At 45.7% G+C, this 19562-nt stretch overlaps 1 protein-coding gene across 3 annotated transcripts in view; it reads left to right on the top strand.

Moving 5' to 3' along the window:
- thoc2 (THO complex 2) overlaps window positions 1–19562 on the top strand; it is a 156111-nt gene that overhangs the window by 74282 nt on the left and 62267 nt on the right. For all 3 annotated transcript variants that reach the window (XM_085999429.1, XM_085999438.1, XM_085999447.1), the window contains 4 exons: window positions 3250–3346; window positions 3956–4073; window positions 4925–5104; window positions 8594–8758. In XM_085999429.1, the coding sequence (XP_085855555.1) occupies window positions 3250–3346; window positions 3956–4073; window positions 4925–5104; window positions 8594–8758 (560 nt within the window). The remainder of the gene's footprint in view (window positions 1–3249; window positions 3347–3955; window positions 4074–4924; window positions 5105–8593; window positions 8759–19562) is intronic.

The raw sequence follows: 19562 nt of genomic DNA on the forward strand, positions 1-19562 counted from the left end.
TTCTTTCTTTCTCTCTCTTATCTCTCTCTCCTCTCCCTCTCTCTCCTCCTCTCCTCCTCTCTCCCTCCTCCTCTCCTCTCTCCTCTCCTCTCCTCCTCTCTCCTCCCTACCACAACCACCCCACTCTCCACACCCACACCCCACCAACCCACCCCTCCCCACCCCTCTCCCCCTCCACACCCTCCCCACCCCACTCTCACCCACCACCCCACACCTCCTCACCCTCCCACACACCCCACCCCACCCCTCCCCACCCACCCTCCACACCCACCACACCCCACCCCCCCACACCCCACCCCCACACACCCACCCCCCACCCCACACCCACCCCCACCACACCCCCCACACCCTCACCCCACCCCACCCACACCACACCACCTCACCCACCCCACCCCACCAACCCACCCCTCCCACCCTCCCCTCCCCACCCACCCCTCCCCTCACCCCCACCACACCCCACCCCTCCCTCCCTCCCACCCCTCCCCCACCCCACCCCTCCCTCCCACCCACACCCACCCCTCACCCTCCCCCACCTCCCCTCCCTCCCACCACTCCCTCCCCTCCACCCCACACACCACCACCACACCCTCCCACACCCACCCCACCACACCCACCCCACCACACCCACCCCACCTCACCCACCCTCCACTCCCACCCCTCCCCACCACTCACCCACCCCACCTCACCCTCCCTCCACACCCACCCCACCCTCCCCCCTCCTCACCCCTCCCCTCCCTCCCTCCCCTCCTCACCCACCCCTCACCCCACCCCACCTCACCCTCCCCTCCCCTCCTCTCCCCACCCCACTCACCCACCCCACCCTCACCCACCCACCACTCCCCACTCCCTCCCACCCCTCCTCACCCCACCCTCCTCCCCTCCCTCCCCTCCCCTCCACCTCCCACCTCCCCTCCCCCCTCACCCTCCACCCCTCCCCACCTCCCCTCCCTCACCCTCCCCTCCTCCACCCCCTCCCCTCCCCACCTCCCCTCCCTCCCACACCCACCTCACCCCCTCACCCTCCACCCCTCCCACCCCTCCCCTCCTCCCCACCCACTCCCCTCCCCTCTCCCCTCCCCTCCTCCCCTCCCCTCCCTCCCTCCCCTCCTCTCCCTCCCCCTCCTCTCCCTCCCCTCCTCTCCCTCCCCCTCCCACTCCCCTCCCCTCTCTCCCCTCCCCTCCTCTCCCTCCCCTCTCCCTCCCCTCCTCTCCCCTCTCCCTCCCCTCCCCTCCTCTCCCTCCCCTCCTCTCCCTCCCCTCCTCTCCCTCCCCTCCTCTCCCTCCCCTCCTCTCCCTCTCCCTCCTCTCCCTCCCTCTCTCCCTCCCCTCTCTCCCCTCCCCTCTCTCCCCTCCCCTCCTCTCCCCTCCCCTCTCTCCCCTCCCCTCTCTCCCCTCCCCTCTCTCCCCTCCCCCTCTCCCTCCCCTCTCTCCCCTCCCCCTCTCTCCCCTCTCCCCTCCCCTCCTCTCCCCTCCCTCCTCCCCTCCCTCCCCTCCCCTCCTCTCCCCTCCCTCCCCTCCCCTCCCCTCCCTCCCCTCCCCTCCCCTCCCCTCCCCTCCCTCTCCCCTCCCCTCTCCCCTCCCCTCTCCCTCCCCTCCTCTCCCTCCCCTCCTCTCCCTCCCCTCCTCTCCTCCCCTCCTCTCCCTCCCCTCCTCTCCCTCCCCTCCTCTCCCTCCCCTCCTCTCCCTCCCTCTCCCCTCCCCTCTCCCTCCCCTCCTCTCCCTCCCCTCCTCTCCCTCCTCTCCCTCCCTCCCCTCCTCTCCCTCCCCTCCTCTCCCTCCCCTCCTCTCCCTCCCTCCTCCCCTCCTCTCCCTCCCCTCCTCTCCCTCCCCTCCTCTCCCTCCCCTCCTCTCCCTCCCCTCCTCTCCCTCCCCTCCTCTCCCTCCCCTCCTCTCCCTCCCCTCCTCTCCCTCCCCTCCTCTCCCTCCCCTCCTCTCCTCCCCTCCTCTCCCTCCCCTCCTCTCCCTCCCCTCCTCTCCCTCCCCTCCTCTCCCTCCTCTCCCTCCCCTCCTCTCCCTCCCCTCCTCTCCCTCCCCTCCCTCCCCCTCCCCTCCCTCCCCCCCTCCCTCCCCCTCCCCTCCCTCCCCCCCCTCCTCTCCCTCCTCTCCCTCCCCTCCTCCCCCTCCCCTCCCTCCCCCTCCCCTCCTCCCCTCCCCCTCCCTCCCCTTCCCCTCCACCCCCCCCTCTCCCTCCTCCCCTCTCCCTCCCTCTCCCTCCCCTCCTCTCCCTCCCCTCCTCTCCCTCCCCTCCTCTCCCTCCCCTCCTCTCCCTCCCCTCCCCTGTCTCCCTCCCTCCCCTCGCGCTCCCCTCCCCTGTCTCCCTCCCTCCCCTCGCGCTCCCCTCCCCTGTCTCCCTCGCGCTCCCCTCCCCTGTCTCCCTCCCTCCCCCGCTCCCCTCTGTCCCTCTCTCCGGCCCCTCCCCCTGCCTAGCGCCTGAGGTCCGGAGCTGAGGTCCCCCGCGGCTGATGGACGGCTGCTGTGGGCGGGCGGGCGGCACAAGCCCCCCGCGATTTCCTGAGGCTCTTTCTCCCCCCCCCCCCCCCCCCCAGCGCGATTTCCCAAGGCTCTTCCCCCCCCCCCCCCCCCCCCGCCATTTCCCGAGGCTCCCCCCCCCCCCCCCCGTGCGATTTCCCGAGGCTCTCCCCGCCCACCCCCCGCGATTTCCCGAGGCTCTCCCCCCTCGATTTCCCGAGGCTCCCCCCCCCCCCGCGCGATTTCCCGAGGCTCCCACCCCCCGCGATTTCCCGAGGCTCTCTTTTCCCCCCCCCCCCCCCCGGCGATTTCCTGAGGCTCTCTTTCTCCCCCCCTATTAAATTGTTATTTAATTCCCTAACACATCATTAAAATATTTACCTTAGTTCCCTAACACACACAAAGTGTGGGGGAAAAAATTGTGAAAAATCAAGATGGCGGCCACTCACCTCGGTTCAGAAGGATAAGGCCCGCCCACACACGCACCGATTGGTCGACCGGTCAGGTCACCGAAGCGTACGATTGGTCAATCGTCGAGTCACTCGACACTCAACTGTAGGAAGGAACCCGCCGTCCGATTGGTGGACCTCGACGTCACACGGTCGCTAATGAGATGCTAATGAGCTGAACGTTTTTGGGATACCGCGGGCGGGATTTACAGACAGACAGACAGACATCGGGACAGACAGAAGAGCCGCTTTATATATATAGATATAGATACAAAGATCTGCTTTGTTTTTTCAAGTGGTATAATGAAAATTTGAATATCTCTCTGAACAGGTCTGGCAAGTTTTTGTGGTGCGATTTTCAGAAAATATCCAATAGAACTCACTGGTCTTCTGCAGTATGTTGCAAACCAACTAAAGGCTGGGAAAAGGTATAGTTATTGTATGCTTAAGAAATGCAGGCAATTTAATTTAAAGTTGTGTGCATCAATAAACAAGTATAAGTTCTGAGCAAATGCAAATCCACATTGTGTACCTTGCTGTGCAATCTGGCATTCGAGAATTTTAATTTTGATTTTTTTTTTTTTAAGCTGCAAGTGGTTAGATTAAGGAAAGAAATCTTGTGAATTTTAGTGGATCATTTTTTCCCCAGCGTCAATTTCAGCTGAAACATCTCTAGTTCTGAGCCTCTGCTAAATACTGACCTACAGCTCATCAGCTAGCGTGTGTGTATCTGGTTAGATAACTGTCGTGATATTTATGCTTTTATGGGCATCGCCCATGGAGATAAATTTGAGGTTAGGAAGCTGAGGCACATAGCTGCATCTTCAATTCTAGTTAGTCATAATTTAACCTTTTGAGTTACTGAGTGAATGACTATAATGTAGAAGCAAACAATTTTGCTACTTAAATTAATTTTATACAGTAAATATTCAGTCCTGTGTGGGTGGAGAGGATAAAACTAAAAGGTTATTTTTTTTGTTCTTGTTGAGGTCATTGCTTATGTGTGTTCAACTTATTCTTCACTTTGTTCAATGCAGTTTTGATCTGCTGATCCTGAAAGAAGTCGTACAGAAGATGGCTGGTATTGAAATTACAGAGGAAATGACAACTGAGCAATTAGAAGCCATGACTGGCGGAGAACAGTTAAAAGCTGAGGCAAGGCAACTTTATCTGCTTAATTTTGTAAAGGGTTAAATAGGGCTACTGACCAAACGTTGGCAAATTTACGATAAGATACTACTGTAACTTGAGGTATGACAAAAATAACCCCCTTGAGATGTGTAGATTCCAGTGTGCTGTGCTCCGCATTGAAATAAATGGGAAGGAGAAACTTATGTTAAAATGTCGGCAACACTATGAAGGAACACTCCAGGTGCCTGGCATGATTGTTTCTAACAGTATTTTTTCACGAGTCTAACCAGGTTGCAAAATTTTATAAATACTGGGTGGGTTTTGACATTTGCCAATTTAAGTTACTTTTTTGTTGGCTTAAGCAGCAGTAACAGCAGGAAAAAAACTTCCTTTTTTGTGATTGTTTCCTTATGTCGAATTAATTCGTAGTGTAATAGGTTGTCAGGTTGATCAAAAATATGTGGTACATGTCATTCCCCCCCCCCTTGTACCATGTAGTGAAAACCATAACTTTTATGGCCAAGGCAAATTTCAGTTATTATTTTGGAGGGGATAAGGAAGAGGAAATGGTTTTATTATGTGTACAGAAGTCGGGCATTCCTATTTATATTGAATTTTGCTATTGGGTGGCAAAACATTTTGAGGTTAGCTATTAAACTTGTGGTTTTGATTTGGTTGAGATCTCTCATGTAACATACAAAAGTAACCTCCTTTATGTTACAATTAGAAACTACTAAATTCCACCATCCAATTGTTTTTCTGTTTCGAATTAATACTTAGGTTTTTATTTCATGCAAGGGTCACTTGTTTTGATGAGGGGGGGATGTTGGGGTACTTGTGTATCATCATCAAAATATTTTTTCTGCTGTTTTCAGGGTGGCTACTTTGGACAGATTAGGAACACAAAGAAATCATCCCAGCGACTAAAAGATGCACTGCTTGACCATGACCTGGCACTTCCCCTTTGTCTGCTTATGGCTCAACAGAGAAATGGTGTTATTTTCCAGGAGGGGGGTGAGAAGCATCTCAAATTAGTTGGGAAATTGTACGATCAGGTAAGCATTACAAATAGTAATGAATTAGTTTAATAATTCTTATGACAATTTTTGTGAGGCGTGGGTTGTAAAATTGCTTGACCAGGCTATTTTAGGAATTCTGTTTGTCAGGCTTGTTGGTTCATATCGGAGGAGTACTGTGTATTTTCTAGACAAAGCAGTCTGATTGATCAGCACCACACCCACTAGTCTCAACACCAACCCCCTCCACCACCGGCATACTGTGGGTGCAGTGTGTACTATCTGGAGGATGCACTGCAGCAACATGCCAAGGCCTCTTCAGTAGCACCTTCCAAACCGCCATTGCCTAGATGGACAAGGACAGCAGGTGCATGGGAACACAAGCACCTCCAAGATCCCCTCCAAGTCATACTATTCTCACTTGTACACATCATCGTTCCTTCATCACTGCTGGGTCAAAATCTTAGAACACATGACATAACAGCATTGTTGGAGCACCTTCACGTAAAATGTATTTTTCAGGGTATTGGAGGGTTGTTATGTAACTGTCAAACAAGTACTGGGGAGACAAAAAGAAACTACTGCAGATGCTGGAAATCTGAAATAAAAACCGAACATGCTGGAGATACTCAGCAGGTCGGGCAGCATCTGTGAAGAGAGAAACAGAGTTAACATGTCAGGTCGATGACCTTTCGTCAGAACTGGGAAAAAAGCAGGAAATGGAGCACTTTATTTAAGCAAGTGTAGGAGTGGGGGGAGGGGGATGAAAGAACAAAAGGGAAGGTCTGTGATAGGATAGAAGGCAGGAGAGGTTAAAAGACATGAAGAGATATTCAAGGCAAAAGGAGATGGTAATGGGACAGGTACTGGGGAGATTTTTTTTTGCTGCAATGTGATGGGGTGGGGGGGGAAGACTTTCTCCCTGGACTAGTGGTTCAAGAAGGTGGCCTACCACTACCTTCTCAGCCCACAACCCAAGAATACATTTTTAAAAAAAGGACTACGATTCATCTGTATAATATTTCTTGTACCTGCAGTGAAAATATTGAATATCATTTCTGTTATGAATATGTCTATTTGTCTTTGTCTTGTTTTAAGTTTGGTCTTATTTTTCTGCTTTAGAATTGGTTATTTTCTACTTTTTGTTATGCTGTATCAAATTGCAAAAACTATCACTTTTTCCCCTGTCTCCTCCCAAAATAAATCTGCTCAGTTGTATTGCAACAAAAAGTCTTCTCCCCAATCACATTGCAGCAAAATAAATCTCCCCAGTACTTGTTTGACAGTTACATAACAACCCTGCAATGCCCTGAAAAAGATATTTTACTTGCATGCTAAACATATTTAAAAAAAAAAAAAATTGAGCTCCAAATTCTCCACCCACCCAACTCATGATCTGGCTTTATGAGCCAAACATTTATATTCCAATTCCAATTAACCATTGCAGAGACTTCTTCAAACAACCAACCAACAGACTACATTTCACAGTCCATACTACACACTTTGCTGCTCCCTTTCAATCTCATAGCCTGCACTTTACAAGCCCCACTTTTACTGGACTTTCCATTTGAGCACTGGGACTGCAAAGAAGTCTGAAGTATGTTGGGGTGCTACTGCAAGTAGTGGGCTAGATTGCCTTCTCTTTGACTCGGGCTTGTTGCCGAGGCCAGCATGTCAGCTGATTTTACATTCCTGTTGCTTATGAAAACAAAAAGCAACCAAGAAGCGGCACCACCAGCTTTCAACAGCTCAGTTGCTATGCCAGTCCTGATGCTGATGAGTTATGTGGGATTTTAAACCTGGTTTTCATGTTATATAATTTAGTTTTGTGATGGGTGATTAGAAATCTAGCAATGTTATTTGGATATTGTCTTGGATATCATACAATGTTTTTTTGTCATATTTACCAAGCCCCCAAAACGAGTCTGTATCAGATCGGCTCCCTTCCAACTCTGGGTGTTGCTGTGTTGTTTTTGCCACTACTTTCCATTCCAGCTTTCGACTTTGTTCCCTTCTTGGCCTGGTCCAGTTTCTTTCATCCACATACAGTGCAGTGTTTCCTGGAGGCTGTGATTTCAGGCCCATTGCAACAAGAATACCCGCTAGTTTAATCCCAGGCCAGGCTGCAGCCTCTCCAACTCTCTCCCAGGCTAATTTTGAGACTCCTGGATACATTTGAAATGGTCTAAACTTGTTGAGCTTTAAGTTGAATATAAAATGCAGAAATCTTGTATTTTAGTCAGCCAAGAAATTATTCTCTCTAAGATTGAAAATATTTATTTATCCCCGTCACCCTTATCCTCCTTTCTGCTTAGTTACCTCATCCCCATTTCCCTGACTGATAAAATAAGAAAAGGATCTTGCTTCCAGGTCTATGCAAACCTCACTCTAAAACTATTAACTGGGAGATATCCTGACTTGACTCAGTTTTTGATTTTTTTGTTTTGTTTGTTCATCTTTGGTGAAGCACCTTGACACACACATTGATAGCATTTTCCCAAAGTTGTGAGGTAACAGTGAGATTGATCAAAATAAGAATAACATTGGCTGCAAGTCTAGTAAAGCATATGGAGCAGCTGTTATTTTTCATTGAGGTATTGCAACATTTTCATTGAGGTACTAGATCCTTAAAGCAGAACAGGTAATATTGGAGAGAGAACTAACAGCCTGACTGGAATTGGGAACTTGCTGTGTAGGGAGGTGCTGATATTGCCATCTTCCACATCGTAGCCTAAAAAAAAACTTGCAGGGTCTTTTATTTCTTCCATGCTTTATGATGCAAGTTCTTAATATGAGGGGACTGTATGGCTCAGTGTGTTCACAATCTGCTTTACATACCCTGGATTTTGAAATCAACTCTGATCAGCTGAAAATCTTTGTCACCTGTAAGGGCTCCATGTCAAAATAGGTTGGTCACTTTCAACTCTATTCTTAGCAAGCATGACTCCACAGCATAAAATCATGAATAACTTGGCACAAATTGGTGATCTTTCTCAGGTCATTAGGAAAGCTTGTTGTGCGAATTGGAAAATTTCATTTTGGTATAGTCGAAGGTATTTTGAGGTGAGGATTAGAGCAGATTAGAGAAGTTTTGAATTAACACATGCTTGATGTTGGCACTGCCTTCCAAAAGTGGATGATTTCACTATAGTGCACACCTTTCTCGTATTGAACACAACAGTTCACACATACATACAAGCTACGCAACACTATTGCCAAGAATGAGGTCACAAAGCTCTTTTCACTTTGAGATCACCTTTTGTCATGATCTTAAAGAAAAGTAAGAACACTGCATTCTAGTATTAATCTGCAGATACATTTTTCATTTTATTTCTTCCTTTTCAGCCTGAGAGTTTGTTTTACAACTTATATTTGTGCTTGTGCAACAAGTTTTGCCACTGCCAAATGAATATTATGTTAGTTCTTTCATGGTTTATATTTGTCCACTCAGATTTGTGAAATAATCTACAGGATGCTTGTAAATCCAATTTGAAGTCCAAACTAAATACACTGTACTTGATTTTGCAGTGCCACGATACACTGGTGCAGTTCGGAGGATTTTTAGCTTCAAATCTAAGTACAGAAGACTACATCAAACGAGTGCCTTCAATTGATGTTCTTTGTAATCAGTTTCACACACCTCATGATGCTGCATTTTTCTTGTCACGTCCTATGTATGCACACCACATTTCGGTAAGTGTCGTGCTTTATTTGGCAGCTGCTTTTCTGTTGCTGTGGAAGGTTACTATGTAGGTGATGCATTTTCCCTTTTATATTTTTAAGAAGGGCAATCTATCAGTACAGTTCACAGAAAATGCGACTTTGAAGGTTGGCTCACCAACAAATTGTTGAAAGCTCAAATTTCATCTCGCTTAGCTAAGTTTAAACTATCTTTTATCCAACTCGGTTTCTAGTAAGTATTTGATCATCAAATTGGTTTCTAAATTGTCTGAGCTGTTTCGTGGCACCAAGAGAATGGCGCTCAGGCGGAGAGCCCTTCTTTCTCATTTTTCCTTTTGCAGTGTGCTGCCAATTGGGCCTGTTGAAGTACCAATCTGGACAGCAGCCCACATTATGTGTTGTGTCTGAATACAAAACTCAGAACCTCAGTCCAAGAAAATTCAGCTCTTGGATACCATTGGTGCCATTGGCAGAGGGAGCACTACATGGGTAATGTGAGCAGCAAATGAGGACGGTGAAATCACCAAAATATCAATGCAGTTTAGACAATTCTGAAACTTTGTTCACAATCCGTGTTTCCTTGGTGCTTGCTGCTAAAGAAATTAAGCTTGCAGTACTGTCGCTTTTCAGTGCAAGACACGCAATTTATCTTGAAATGTGGGGAAAAAAATTGTGGTTAATTTTTTAGCTGGTCTTGGGAATTCTGTCGTCTTGGGCAGATATTTAATTAGGTTTTTAGCTCGTACACTGATTCTGAAGCAAAAACAACAATAGATGTTACCAATATCAGGAAAGGCACCACTGCTGTCAACATTTTACAATCAGTCTTTGTTTATGTATCTGGGATTGAAAAAAGGCCATCGGGCCCATATGTATTCATGCCCTATCCTCTGGGTGATTTTAACTCTGCGCAAACCTTCACTCTCCTGGGAGAAGGTAAAGCAGAGATCTGAGTCCTCTCCAAACTCATTCAGCATCAGGCAAGCCCCAGGCGACCCCAGACCCACTGATTATTTTCTAAAATAATTTACTCTTACCCTCCATATGTTGTGATCACCTCATTTTCCTCTAATTGCTTCTTAATAAAGGAGTATAAAGAAACGGTCTTCACTGCTTCAAAACCCTGCTTGAAGAGTTGATCACCCTATGGGGGAAAATTAAACTTCTATATTTTCAACCTCACTGCCTGCTTCCTCTGATTTTGCCCCTAGTTCTACCCAACCCTATCACCTCAAACATGGTACAGGTAGACTATCCTTTATCCAAAAACCTCGGGACCAGCCGTGTTTCGGTTTTCGGAAAATTTCGGATTTCGTAAGGTATTTTATAAGACTGGGAAATTTGTCGGGGGTGGGTCGGCGGTGGTCCGCGGCGGGGGGGGTCGGCGGGAGTCAGGGTCGGCGGGGGGGGGGTCCGCGGGGGAGTCGGCGGGGGTCGTCCGCGGGGGTCGGGGTCGTGCGCACGACTTACGCTGACCCTCTGCTCGGCGTAAGTCGTGCGCCACTCTGGTCATGTCGTGCGCACGACTTACGCTGAATGGAAAAACCTTTGGTTTTTAGAGGTTTTCGGAAGTTCGGATAAAAGGTAGTCTACCTGTACCTGCTTGCTTGATGTTCATGCCTTCAATAATCTTAACGACCTGGGTCAGACCCCTTCTAAGTGTTTGTCTACCTTTCCCCCCCCCCCCCCCCACCCCCAAGCTGAGTACAAGTGCTCAGCATCAAGTCTGTCTTCATAATTCAATGACCTCAGACAGAAAATTATCATTGTTGCCCTTCATCTGCATAACTATTCCGTTTATAATTCCTAAAATATTTCTTGATTACCAGTTGCTGAATTAAATTCCAATTTTAACCACTAGCTTCCTCTCATCTATTCTTCTTGTTTTCAGATAGATGGATCAGACTTATTTCCTTTTAATCCTCTTTTTAAAAAGTATCCCATTATTTGGGACGTTGCAGTCATCTACATTTTGTTATCACTCCTGCTGCTAAGTCTCCTTGTCTCCTATTTATGTGAATCATGCTTTTTAAAAATACTGTGCCAGCTTAGTGGTATTCCAAAACTTGTTACAGCCCCATATTTTAAATACTTAAGAGTAGTGGTCTGAATTTCCAAGGAGTTCCCACCCACACTCCAGATGTGCCTCAAAATAAAGCAAGAACAATTTTACGTCATTATTAACTTATTCCATTCCTATTACTTAGGACCCATCAGCCTTCCAAGTACCTCACCTGAATGGTCATTGTTCTTGGATGAGTATCAGGTTGTTCATGTGTCGCATCAGCACCCTTGCACTAGGGAGGAGGGAACGTTCATGGGGTGGAGAGAGAAATCCACTTAGAGAGCTTCAACCTGTAACAGATTTTGTTTTCAAATTGCGGCTGCACTCTGACTATCTCTGGACCCAGAGCAGCCAATTAGTTTTCCTTCATTATGTGAGTCTAATTAAGCAAAATCTATATGCCGGGTGAGAAATGCTTTTGTAATTTATCAGATGGTAAGAGGTATCTTGAGAAACAGTACTGTGCCAAGAAACAGTATTCCATTACTTTATTCATGCAGAAGTACAATATTAATGAAAGCATTGAATCAACCAGCAAAGTTGTCTTTGGTCAGAAGACAAAACCTTTCTATTTGCAGACAAATTTATCAGACTTGGTATTTTAATGGAATTTGGTTTAAAGATTAGTGTATAGGCACCATCTGTCCAAAGTGACCATTATGGATTTCAAGGTTAAACAGTTAATCTGCTGTCCAAGGATACATGCTTGCTGTAATCGGTATCTAGCAAACTATTATGTCGTTGAAAAAAACACTTTCTTGGAAATCCTTTCTTAAAAATAGCAAACTTCTTCAGGGATGTATTGCATCATATCTTCAGAAAAATAGTATTTTGACTCATTGCAAAAATATTTTTACCGAGCTAATTTAATAAAATCTCTGGTACTTTACGCATGTTTTTCATCTCTAGCAACAGAAGTAAGCCATTTAGCCCCTTGAGTCTGTTCCGCCATTCAATGCGATTATGGCTGATCTGTGACCTAACTCCACATTTGCCCCAAATCAATCAATCTCAGATTTAAAATTAACAATTGATCTAGCATCAACTGCTATTTGTGGAAGAGTTCCAAACTTCTACCACCCTTTCCGTGCAGAGGTGTTTCATAATTTTGTCTGGTATTCCCCAAGTAGGACCTTCGCGTTTGCTTTGTTCAAGGGGTGCAAACTTGTGTCATTGGCTTAGTGCACAGCTGGCTTAGTCATCCATCGCCATGTCAAGCTCTCAAGCCTCAACCTTCACAACCAAAGGTATCCACTACTGTAGGATCATCTTGGCGGGCAAAGTTAACCCTAAACTCATTTTCTGTACTATCAATTGCCTCCTTAGGCTCCTCCCCTATTCCCTTCACACTCGCCTGCAATATGTAGTGTGGATAACTCATGAATTTCTTCACCAAGGTTCAGTTGCTTTGGGTCCTTCCCACTAAACCAAATCTACTGCTGTCACCCTCCTATCCTTGCCCTGTTTCTCTTAATTTCTCTAATTCATTTTCCTTCCCACTCTCCAGGCTTATCTCATTCAAGAAACCTACTTCCTGCTCCCTCAACCCCAATTCCACTAACTTGCTGACCACCCAGCCTCCTTTCCTGGCCTACATTCTAGCTGACATTGTAAATGATTCCCTCTCCTCAGGGACTTCCTGCTTGAATCCTTCCAATCTGGTTTCTACCTCTCACACACTGCAACAGCCCAAATCAAAATCGCAAATTATATTCTTTGTGACGGTATTACATTAGCTCTCCTTCTCCTCCTCAACCTCTCTGCAGCCTTGAATGCGGTCAATCGCACCCTCTTAGAATGCCTCTGATTTTTATTTTCTGCAATAACACCATGCTACCTGTGAAAAGGAGTACTGTAATCTGTTTCCTCTGAGCCATAAGAAATTCTGTGACCTTGAATAAAGTCATAACCTGCCCTACACCTTGTGATTAGTTCAGGGGTTTCCATAACCTTCAATATCTTTAAGTGCCACTGATTTTGGCGAGATTCCTTTGTAATTTTCAGGCTTTTTTGGATCGATCTTGTGGAAAGAAAGTGATCTGGAATTGGCCTTGTGAGGCTGCTCGGGATTCTGTTTGAGGCATGCATACATATCTTCTGTCATCGAGTCCTCTTCTGAAAGTTGCCTATTATCAAGGATTACACCCTGTGCTGGTCTCTAAGTGTTGGGTATTAGTTGGTTTTTCCATGTTGCTGATGATTGGGCTTGTTTGTTAAGTTTAACAGTACTGCAGCCTGCTGCGAAGTTAAATATTTATATGCAACATCATAGAAGAGAATTTGTTAAATCTGCAGAAAGCAGCCTGCATTATTTCCCCAAGCGATCCTTTGTTATATGTGCAGTCGATTCAGTTTTACAGTACAATGATTTTAACTAAAATGTGACTTAAACCTGATGCACGTGCTGATAAGTTTGTTCTTTAGGAGCTGATCCCAAAATATATAACTTCTGTTTTTTTAAAAAAACAAATCCCATCCGCATCATTAAAAAAAAATTACTTTCAAACTGAAAGAAACCAGCTGAGCACTGACCAAGCTTCCTGCAGTACCTGCCAGCCAGATGACGCAAATCAAGTTGAACTGGGGTATGATACAGTGTTGTCTTGATTTCCTGATGATCAAAAGAAAAAGTGAATGTTTCCTGACATGGCTGGAAAAGGCCAATTACATTTATTGATATTTAATCTTATGACTGGCAAAAAAATTCTTGTGGGCTTTTTTGTAATATTGGCCTAGAGGGAGTTGTCAACATTTGCTGATGGCAAAATAGGAGGGTAGTTATTTAATTATGTCAAAGGAGGCTGCAGAGGGATATTGGTAAGATGGAGGAATGGATGAAAAAGTGGCAAATGGAATTCATAAGAATATAAAAAATAGGAGTAGGCCATTCAGCCCCTCGAGCCTGCTCCGCCATTCAATAAGATCATGGCTGGTTATCGACCTCAACTCCACTTTCCTGCCCGATCTCCATATCCCTTGATTCCCCATGAGTCCAAAAATCTATCTATCTCAGCCTTGAATATACTCAAAGACTCTGCATCCACAGCTCTCTGGGGTAGAGAATTCCAAAGATTCGTTATCTTCTGAGTGAAGAAATTCCTCCTCATCTCGGTCTTAAATGGTCTACCCCTTATCCTGAGACTATGCCCCCTAGTTATAGACACTCTAGCCAGGGGAGACAACCTCTCAACATCTACACTGTCAATCCCCTTCAGAATCTTGTATGTTTCAATGAAATCACCGCTCATTCTTCTAAACTCCAGAGAGTATAGGCCCATTTTACACAATCTCTCATCATAGGACAGTCCTCTTATCCGAGCAATCAATCGAGTAAACCATTGTTGCACCGTGTCCAAGGCAAGTATATCCTTCCTCAGATAAGGAGACCAAAACTGTGCACAGTCCTCCAGGTGTGGTCTCACCAAGGCCCTGTACAATTGTAGCATAACTCCCTTGCTCTTATACTCCAACACTTGCAATGAAGGCCAACATGCCATTTGCCTTCCTTATTGCTTGCTGTACCTGCATGCTAGCTTTGTGTTTCTTGCACGTGGATACCCAAATATCTCTCAACACCAACATTTAAAAGTTTCTCACCATTTAAAAAATATTCTGTTTTTCTACTCTTCCTACCAAAGTGAATAACCTCACATTTCCCTACATTATACTCCATCTGCCACCTTACTGCCCACTCACTTAGTCTATCTGTATCCCTTTGCAGACTCTGTTCTCCTCACGGCTTACTGTCCCACCTAGCTTTGTATCGTCTGCAAACTTGGATACATTACAATCAGTCCCTTCATCTAGGTCATTAATACAGATTGTAAGTAGCTGAGGCTCCAGCACTGATGCTTGCGGCACTCCATTAGTTACAGCCTGCCAACCTGAAAAAGACTCATTTATCCCTACTCGGTTAACGGACAGAAAACAAATTCTCTCTCCATGCTACTATATTACCCTTGAGTCCTAATCTTGTGTAATAACCTTTTATGCAGTACCTTATCAAATGCCTTTTGGAAATCCAAATATACCACATCCACTGGTTCCCCTTTGCTACCCTGCTCGTTGCATCCTCAAAAAACTCTAATAAATTTGTCAAACGCAATTTCCCTTTCATAAAACCATGTTGACTCCGAAAATCATAACATGATTAGGCAAAGTGCCCTGATACCACTTCCTTAACAATAGATTCCAGTAGTTTCCCGACGACTAATGTAGGCTAACTGGTCTGTGGTTCCCTGTTTTCTCCTTCCTTTATTGAATAGTGGTGTTACATTTGCTACCTTCCAATCAGCTGGGACCATTCCAGAATCTAGGGAATTTTGGAAGATCAAAACCAATGCATCCACTACCTCTGCAGCCACCTCTTAAAATCCTAGGATGTAGGCCGTCGTGTCAAGGGGGTTTGTCGGCTTTTCATCCCATTAGTTTCTCTAGTACTTGTTCTCCACTTTATATTAATTGTGTTAAGTTCCTCACCTTCATTAGACCCTTGGCTCCCCACCATTTTTGGTATGCTTTTTGTGTCTTCCACTGTGAAGACAGATACAAAATATTGGTTCAACATTTCTGCCATTTCCTATTCTCCATAATAATTTCTCCTGTCTCAGCCTCTGAGGGACCAATGTTTACTTTTGCTACTCTCTTCCTTTTTACATACTTCTAGAAGCTCTTATCTGTTTTTATATTCCTTGCTAGTTTTCTCTCGTCCCCTTTTATATCAGTTTTTTGGTCATCCTTTGCTGATTTCTGAAACTCTCCCAATCCTCAGGCTTACCCTTATTCTTCGCAACATTATAAGCTTCTTTTCTCGTGGAGTTTTTGTTTCTCAATGGAATGTATTTTTGTTAAGAATGATATTTTTTTAAATGCTAGCCACTGCTTATCTACCGCCATGCCTTTTAATCTATTTTTCCAATCTACCTTGGCCAACTTGCCCCCTCATACCTTGGCTTTATTTAAGTTTAAGGCTCTGGTTTCGGACTTACAATAAGTAAATTCTATCCTATTTTGATAACTCTGCCCCAGTGGATCCTTTACTCTGAGTTTGGTAATTAACCTTGTCACATAACACAATATAAAATCTAAAATAGCCTGTTCCCTGGTTGGTTCGAAGACTTACTGTTCTAGGAAACTATCCTGACTGTATTCCATGAACTCGTCCTCCAGACTACCTTTGCCAATTTGATTTGTCCAGTCTATATGAAGATTGAAGTACCCCACGATTATTGCATTACCTTTGTTACACACTCCTACTATTCCTTGATTAATATTCTGTCCAACGGTATAACTACAGGAAACTCTTTTAACCAGCACCTAAATATCCAGAAATCTCTCTTAACCGGCAAAATTCAAGAGTACATTCAGGTAAGTTTTACTCTTTATTAGTGGCCGCGTAACCAGGGTTCCTGGATCTGTGGCCATGTAACCGGGGTTCCTGCACCTGTGGCCGTGTACGGGGCTCTCGTACCTTGGTAAGTATACCTCTCTGTAATTCAGACTTTTTGATCAACTGGCACCACGCCGGTCCCGTTGGTGCCGGATAAAAGAGTTTCCTGTACTATACTACTCCCACCAGTGTTTTCTGTCCCTTCTCTCCACCCATACTGATTCTACTTCCTGATCTTCCAAGCCGAGAGCCTTTCTCACTATTGTCAGTTAGTGTGAGATGTTGCATTTTGATTTTTTTTAAAAAGCTGTTATTTATACTCTGAATGGAAGTCAGCTTGGTGCTGTGGAAGAGCAGAAGGATTTGTGGGTGCTTTTACACAGGACATTAAAGGCAGCACCCTGGGTTTTGTCACAAGGTATACAATAAGAAAGCCAAGAGGTAGTGATGTGGTTATAAAAACTTTAAGACCGTAGTTGGAGTACAGTGTGGAGACTTGGGTTCCACACTATAGGAAGGATATTGAGGCCATAGAGGGTGCAACGCAGAATCAATAGGATGCTGCCTGGTATGAGGAAATACAAATATGAACAAAGACTTGAAAAACTGTCTTTTTTCGTTGGAACATTGCAGATGCATGATATGGTAGAAATGTTTAAAATTTTAAATAGAAGATGAGTGTTGCAAGAACAAGAGCTTGCATTTATATAGCACTTTTACCATAGTAAAACATTCCAAGATGCTTCACCGGATCGTAATTGATAAAACTGGACACTGAACCGAAGGAGATAAGACAGGTGACCAAACGCTTGATCAAAGAGGTATGTTTTAAGCAGTGTCTTAAAAGAGGAATGAGAGGTGGAAAGGGAAAGCGGTTTGGTGGTCGAATTTCAGAGCCCAGGAACTAAACGGCCGAAGGGGCAGCCGTCAATGGTGGAGCGAAGGAAGTGGGGGACGCAGAAGAGGCTAGAGTCGAAGGGTTGTGGGGCTGGAGGAGGTTACAGAGTTGGGGAGGGGTGAACTATGACTGGATTTGAAAACAAGACTAAGAATTTTAAAATTGAGGCGTTAGTGGAGTGGAAGCCAATGTTGGTCAGCGAGCACAGTGGTGATGGGTGAACGGATTTTGGTGCGAGTTATGATGGGGACAAGAGAGTTTTGGGTGAGCTCCAGTTTATGTCGGGTGGAACATCGGCGGCCAGCCAAGAGAGCAGTGGACTAGTTGAGTCTGGAGGGAACCAAAGCATGAATGAGGGTTTCAGCAGTAGATGGCCGAGGAAGGGGCGGAGATGGGCGATATTCCAGAGATGGAAGTAGGCGGTCTTTGTTACGGAGAGGATATGCGATTTGAAAGTGCAGCTCCAGGTCATAGTATGCTGAGCTTACAAACGATCTGGTTCAGCCCGAGACAGTGGCCAGGTAGGGATGGAATTGGTGCCTACGGAACTGAGTTTGTGGCAGGGGCAGAAGACAAAGGTTTCGGTCTTCCCAATATTTAATGGAGGAAGTTTGGGCTCATTCAAGACTGGATGTCTGACAAGCGGTCTGACAACACAGGCAGTGGAGGGGTTGAGAGAGTTGGTGGTGAGGCATGACTGGATATTGTTAGTGTACATGTGGAACCTGACGGTGTATCTTCGGATGATGTTGCCGAGGGAAGGCATGTATCAGAGAAATCGTATGGGGGACGAGAATAGATCCTTGAGGGACTCCAGAGGTAACGGTGTGCGAAGAGAAGCCAATGCAGGAGGTTCTCTGACTACGATTGGGTAGTTAATCGTGAAACCAGGTGAGGGCAGACCCACTCAGCTGGACAACAGAGGAGAGACATTGGAGGAATATGGTGTGGTAGACCAGTCGAGAAGGATAGGAGGGACAGTGCACCACGGTTACAGTCACAGAGGATGTCGGTTTTAGCGCTGCAGCAGGGATGGAAACCTGATTGGAGAGGTTCAAATATGGAGTTGCGTGACAAATGGGCATGGATTTGTGAGGTGACAACACATTCAAGGACTTTGGAGAGGAAAGGGAGGTTCGAGATGGGACAGTAGTTTTCAAAGGGCAGTGGAGTTAAGGGTGGAGTTTTTTGTGGATGAGGCTGATGACAGAAGATTTGAAAGGAAGCGGAACAGTACCTGAGAGGGGGAACCATTTATAGTATCAGCTGGCATAGGGGCCAGTGAAGAAAATTAGGTTGTCAGCAATTTAGTTGTAATAGGGTCAAAAGAGCAGGAGGTGGGTCTTATGGCAAAATAATCTTGGCCTCTGGGCATATGGGAGATAGAAGAGAAACTAGAGATAGAAGTTTCATGTCTATGGCTGGGTGGAACCTTGAAAGAAGCCTGGCTTGGTGGGCAAGGGGAAAGGAGGGATGCGGCAGAGGTAGCTGAACGGATGGCCTCAATCTTAGTGACAGAAGTCCATGAGCTCCTCTCACTTCCAGTAGCTGTGGGGTCTCATCCGAGGAGCCATAGATGCACAATTAAATGTAAGAGATTTAGAACATGGAGCAAGAGACTTAGTTACACCGGGAGTTGTGAGGGTGTGGAATTTACTTCCGGTATTAGTGGTTTTGGCAGAAACCATGTCAACATTCGGGATTCGATTTGATGGATGGATGAAGAAAAAGATGAAAGGATATGGAAACAAGGTGGGTAAATATGATTAGGTATATTCTCTTGTGTGGAGGGTACATGCCAACATGGACTGGTTGGGTCAACTGGCCTATTTCGTGTGTTAACTTTTGTATTTCTTGGGTTGGGGGTGGCTGGGTTAACTTTTGTATTTCTTGGGTTGGGGGTGGATGGTGGGAGAACAAGTAATACAGTACCTCACTTTTTACTTGCCGTAAAACATTTCAGAATCCTTACTGTTTAAAGTAATTTCACTTGGTAGAATTGATTGTCTTTTTTCCTTGGAACTAACATTCATTTATTCAATGAATTATCAAATTCTAAATTTAAAAAAAAATTCAGTTCGGGTGACTGATCTTGCACAAGTATTTTCTGTATTTTAACTTTGCACCGATGAGCAAACAAAGGAAATTTGGAAGAATTTTTGAGGGGTACATTAGAAAATCTGATTTGATGCAAAAGGTTATTTGGATATGGAAAGTATTACCACAGGTGATTGTAAAGAAGTCAACCACATGTAAGGGGTGTTGGATATAAAATTTGATAAGATCGCAAGATAATTACAGATGAGTAGCCATCGAGTCTGAGCTCAATCATCTGGAAGAAAATCCACATTGTACCTCTATTACATCGTCTAACGGTCTTGAATGAATTTTAAAAATTGCCACCTTTACCCTACTGAGAAGATCATCAGTTGGTGTTGATCATTGCTGGCATGAAGAAATTCTT

The sequence above is a fragment of the Somniosus microcephalus genome, chromosome 1, assembly GCF_052327205.1.
Source record: "Somniosus microcephalus isolate GS21.2 chromosome 1, FLI_Smic_1.0, whole genome shotgun sequence".
Lineage (NCBI taxonomy): Eukaryota > Metazoa > Chordata > Chondrichthyes > Squaliformes > Somniosidae > Somniosus > Somniosus microcephalus.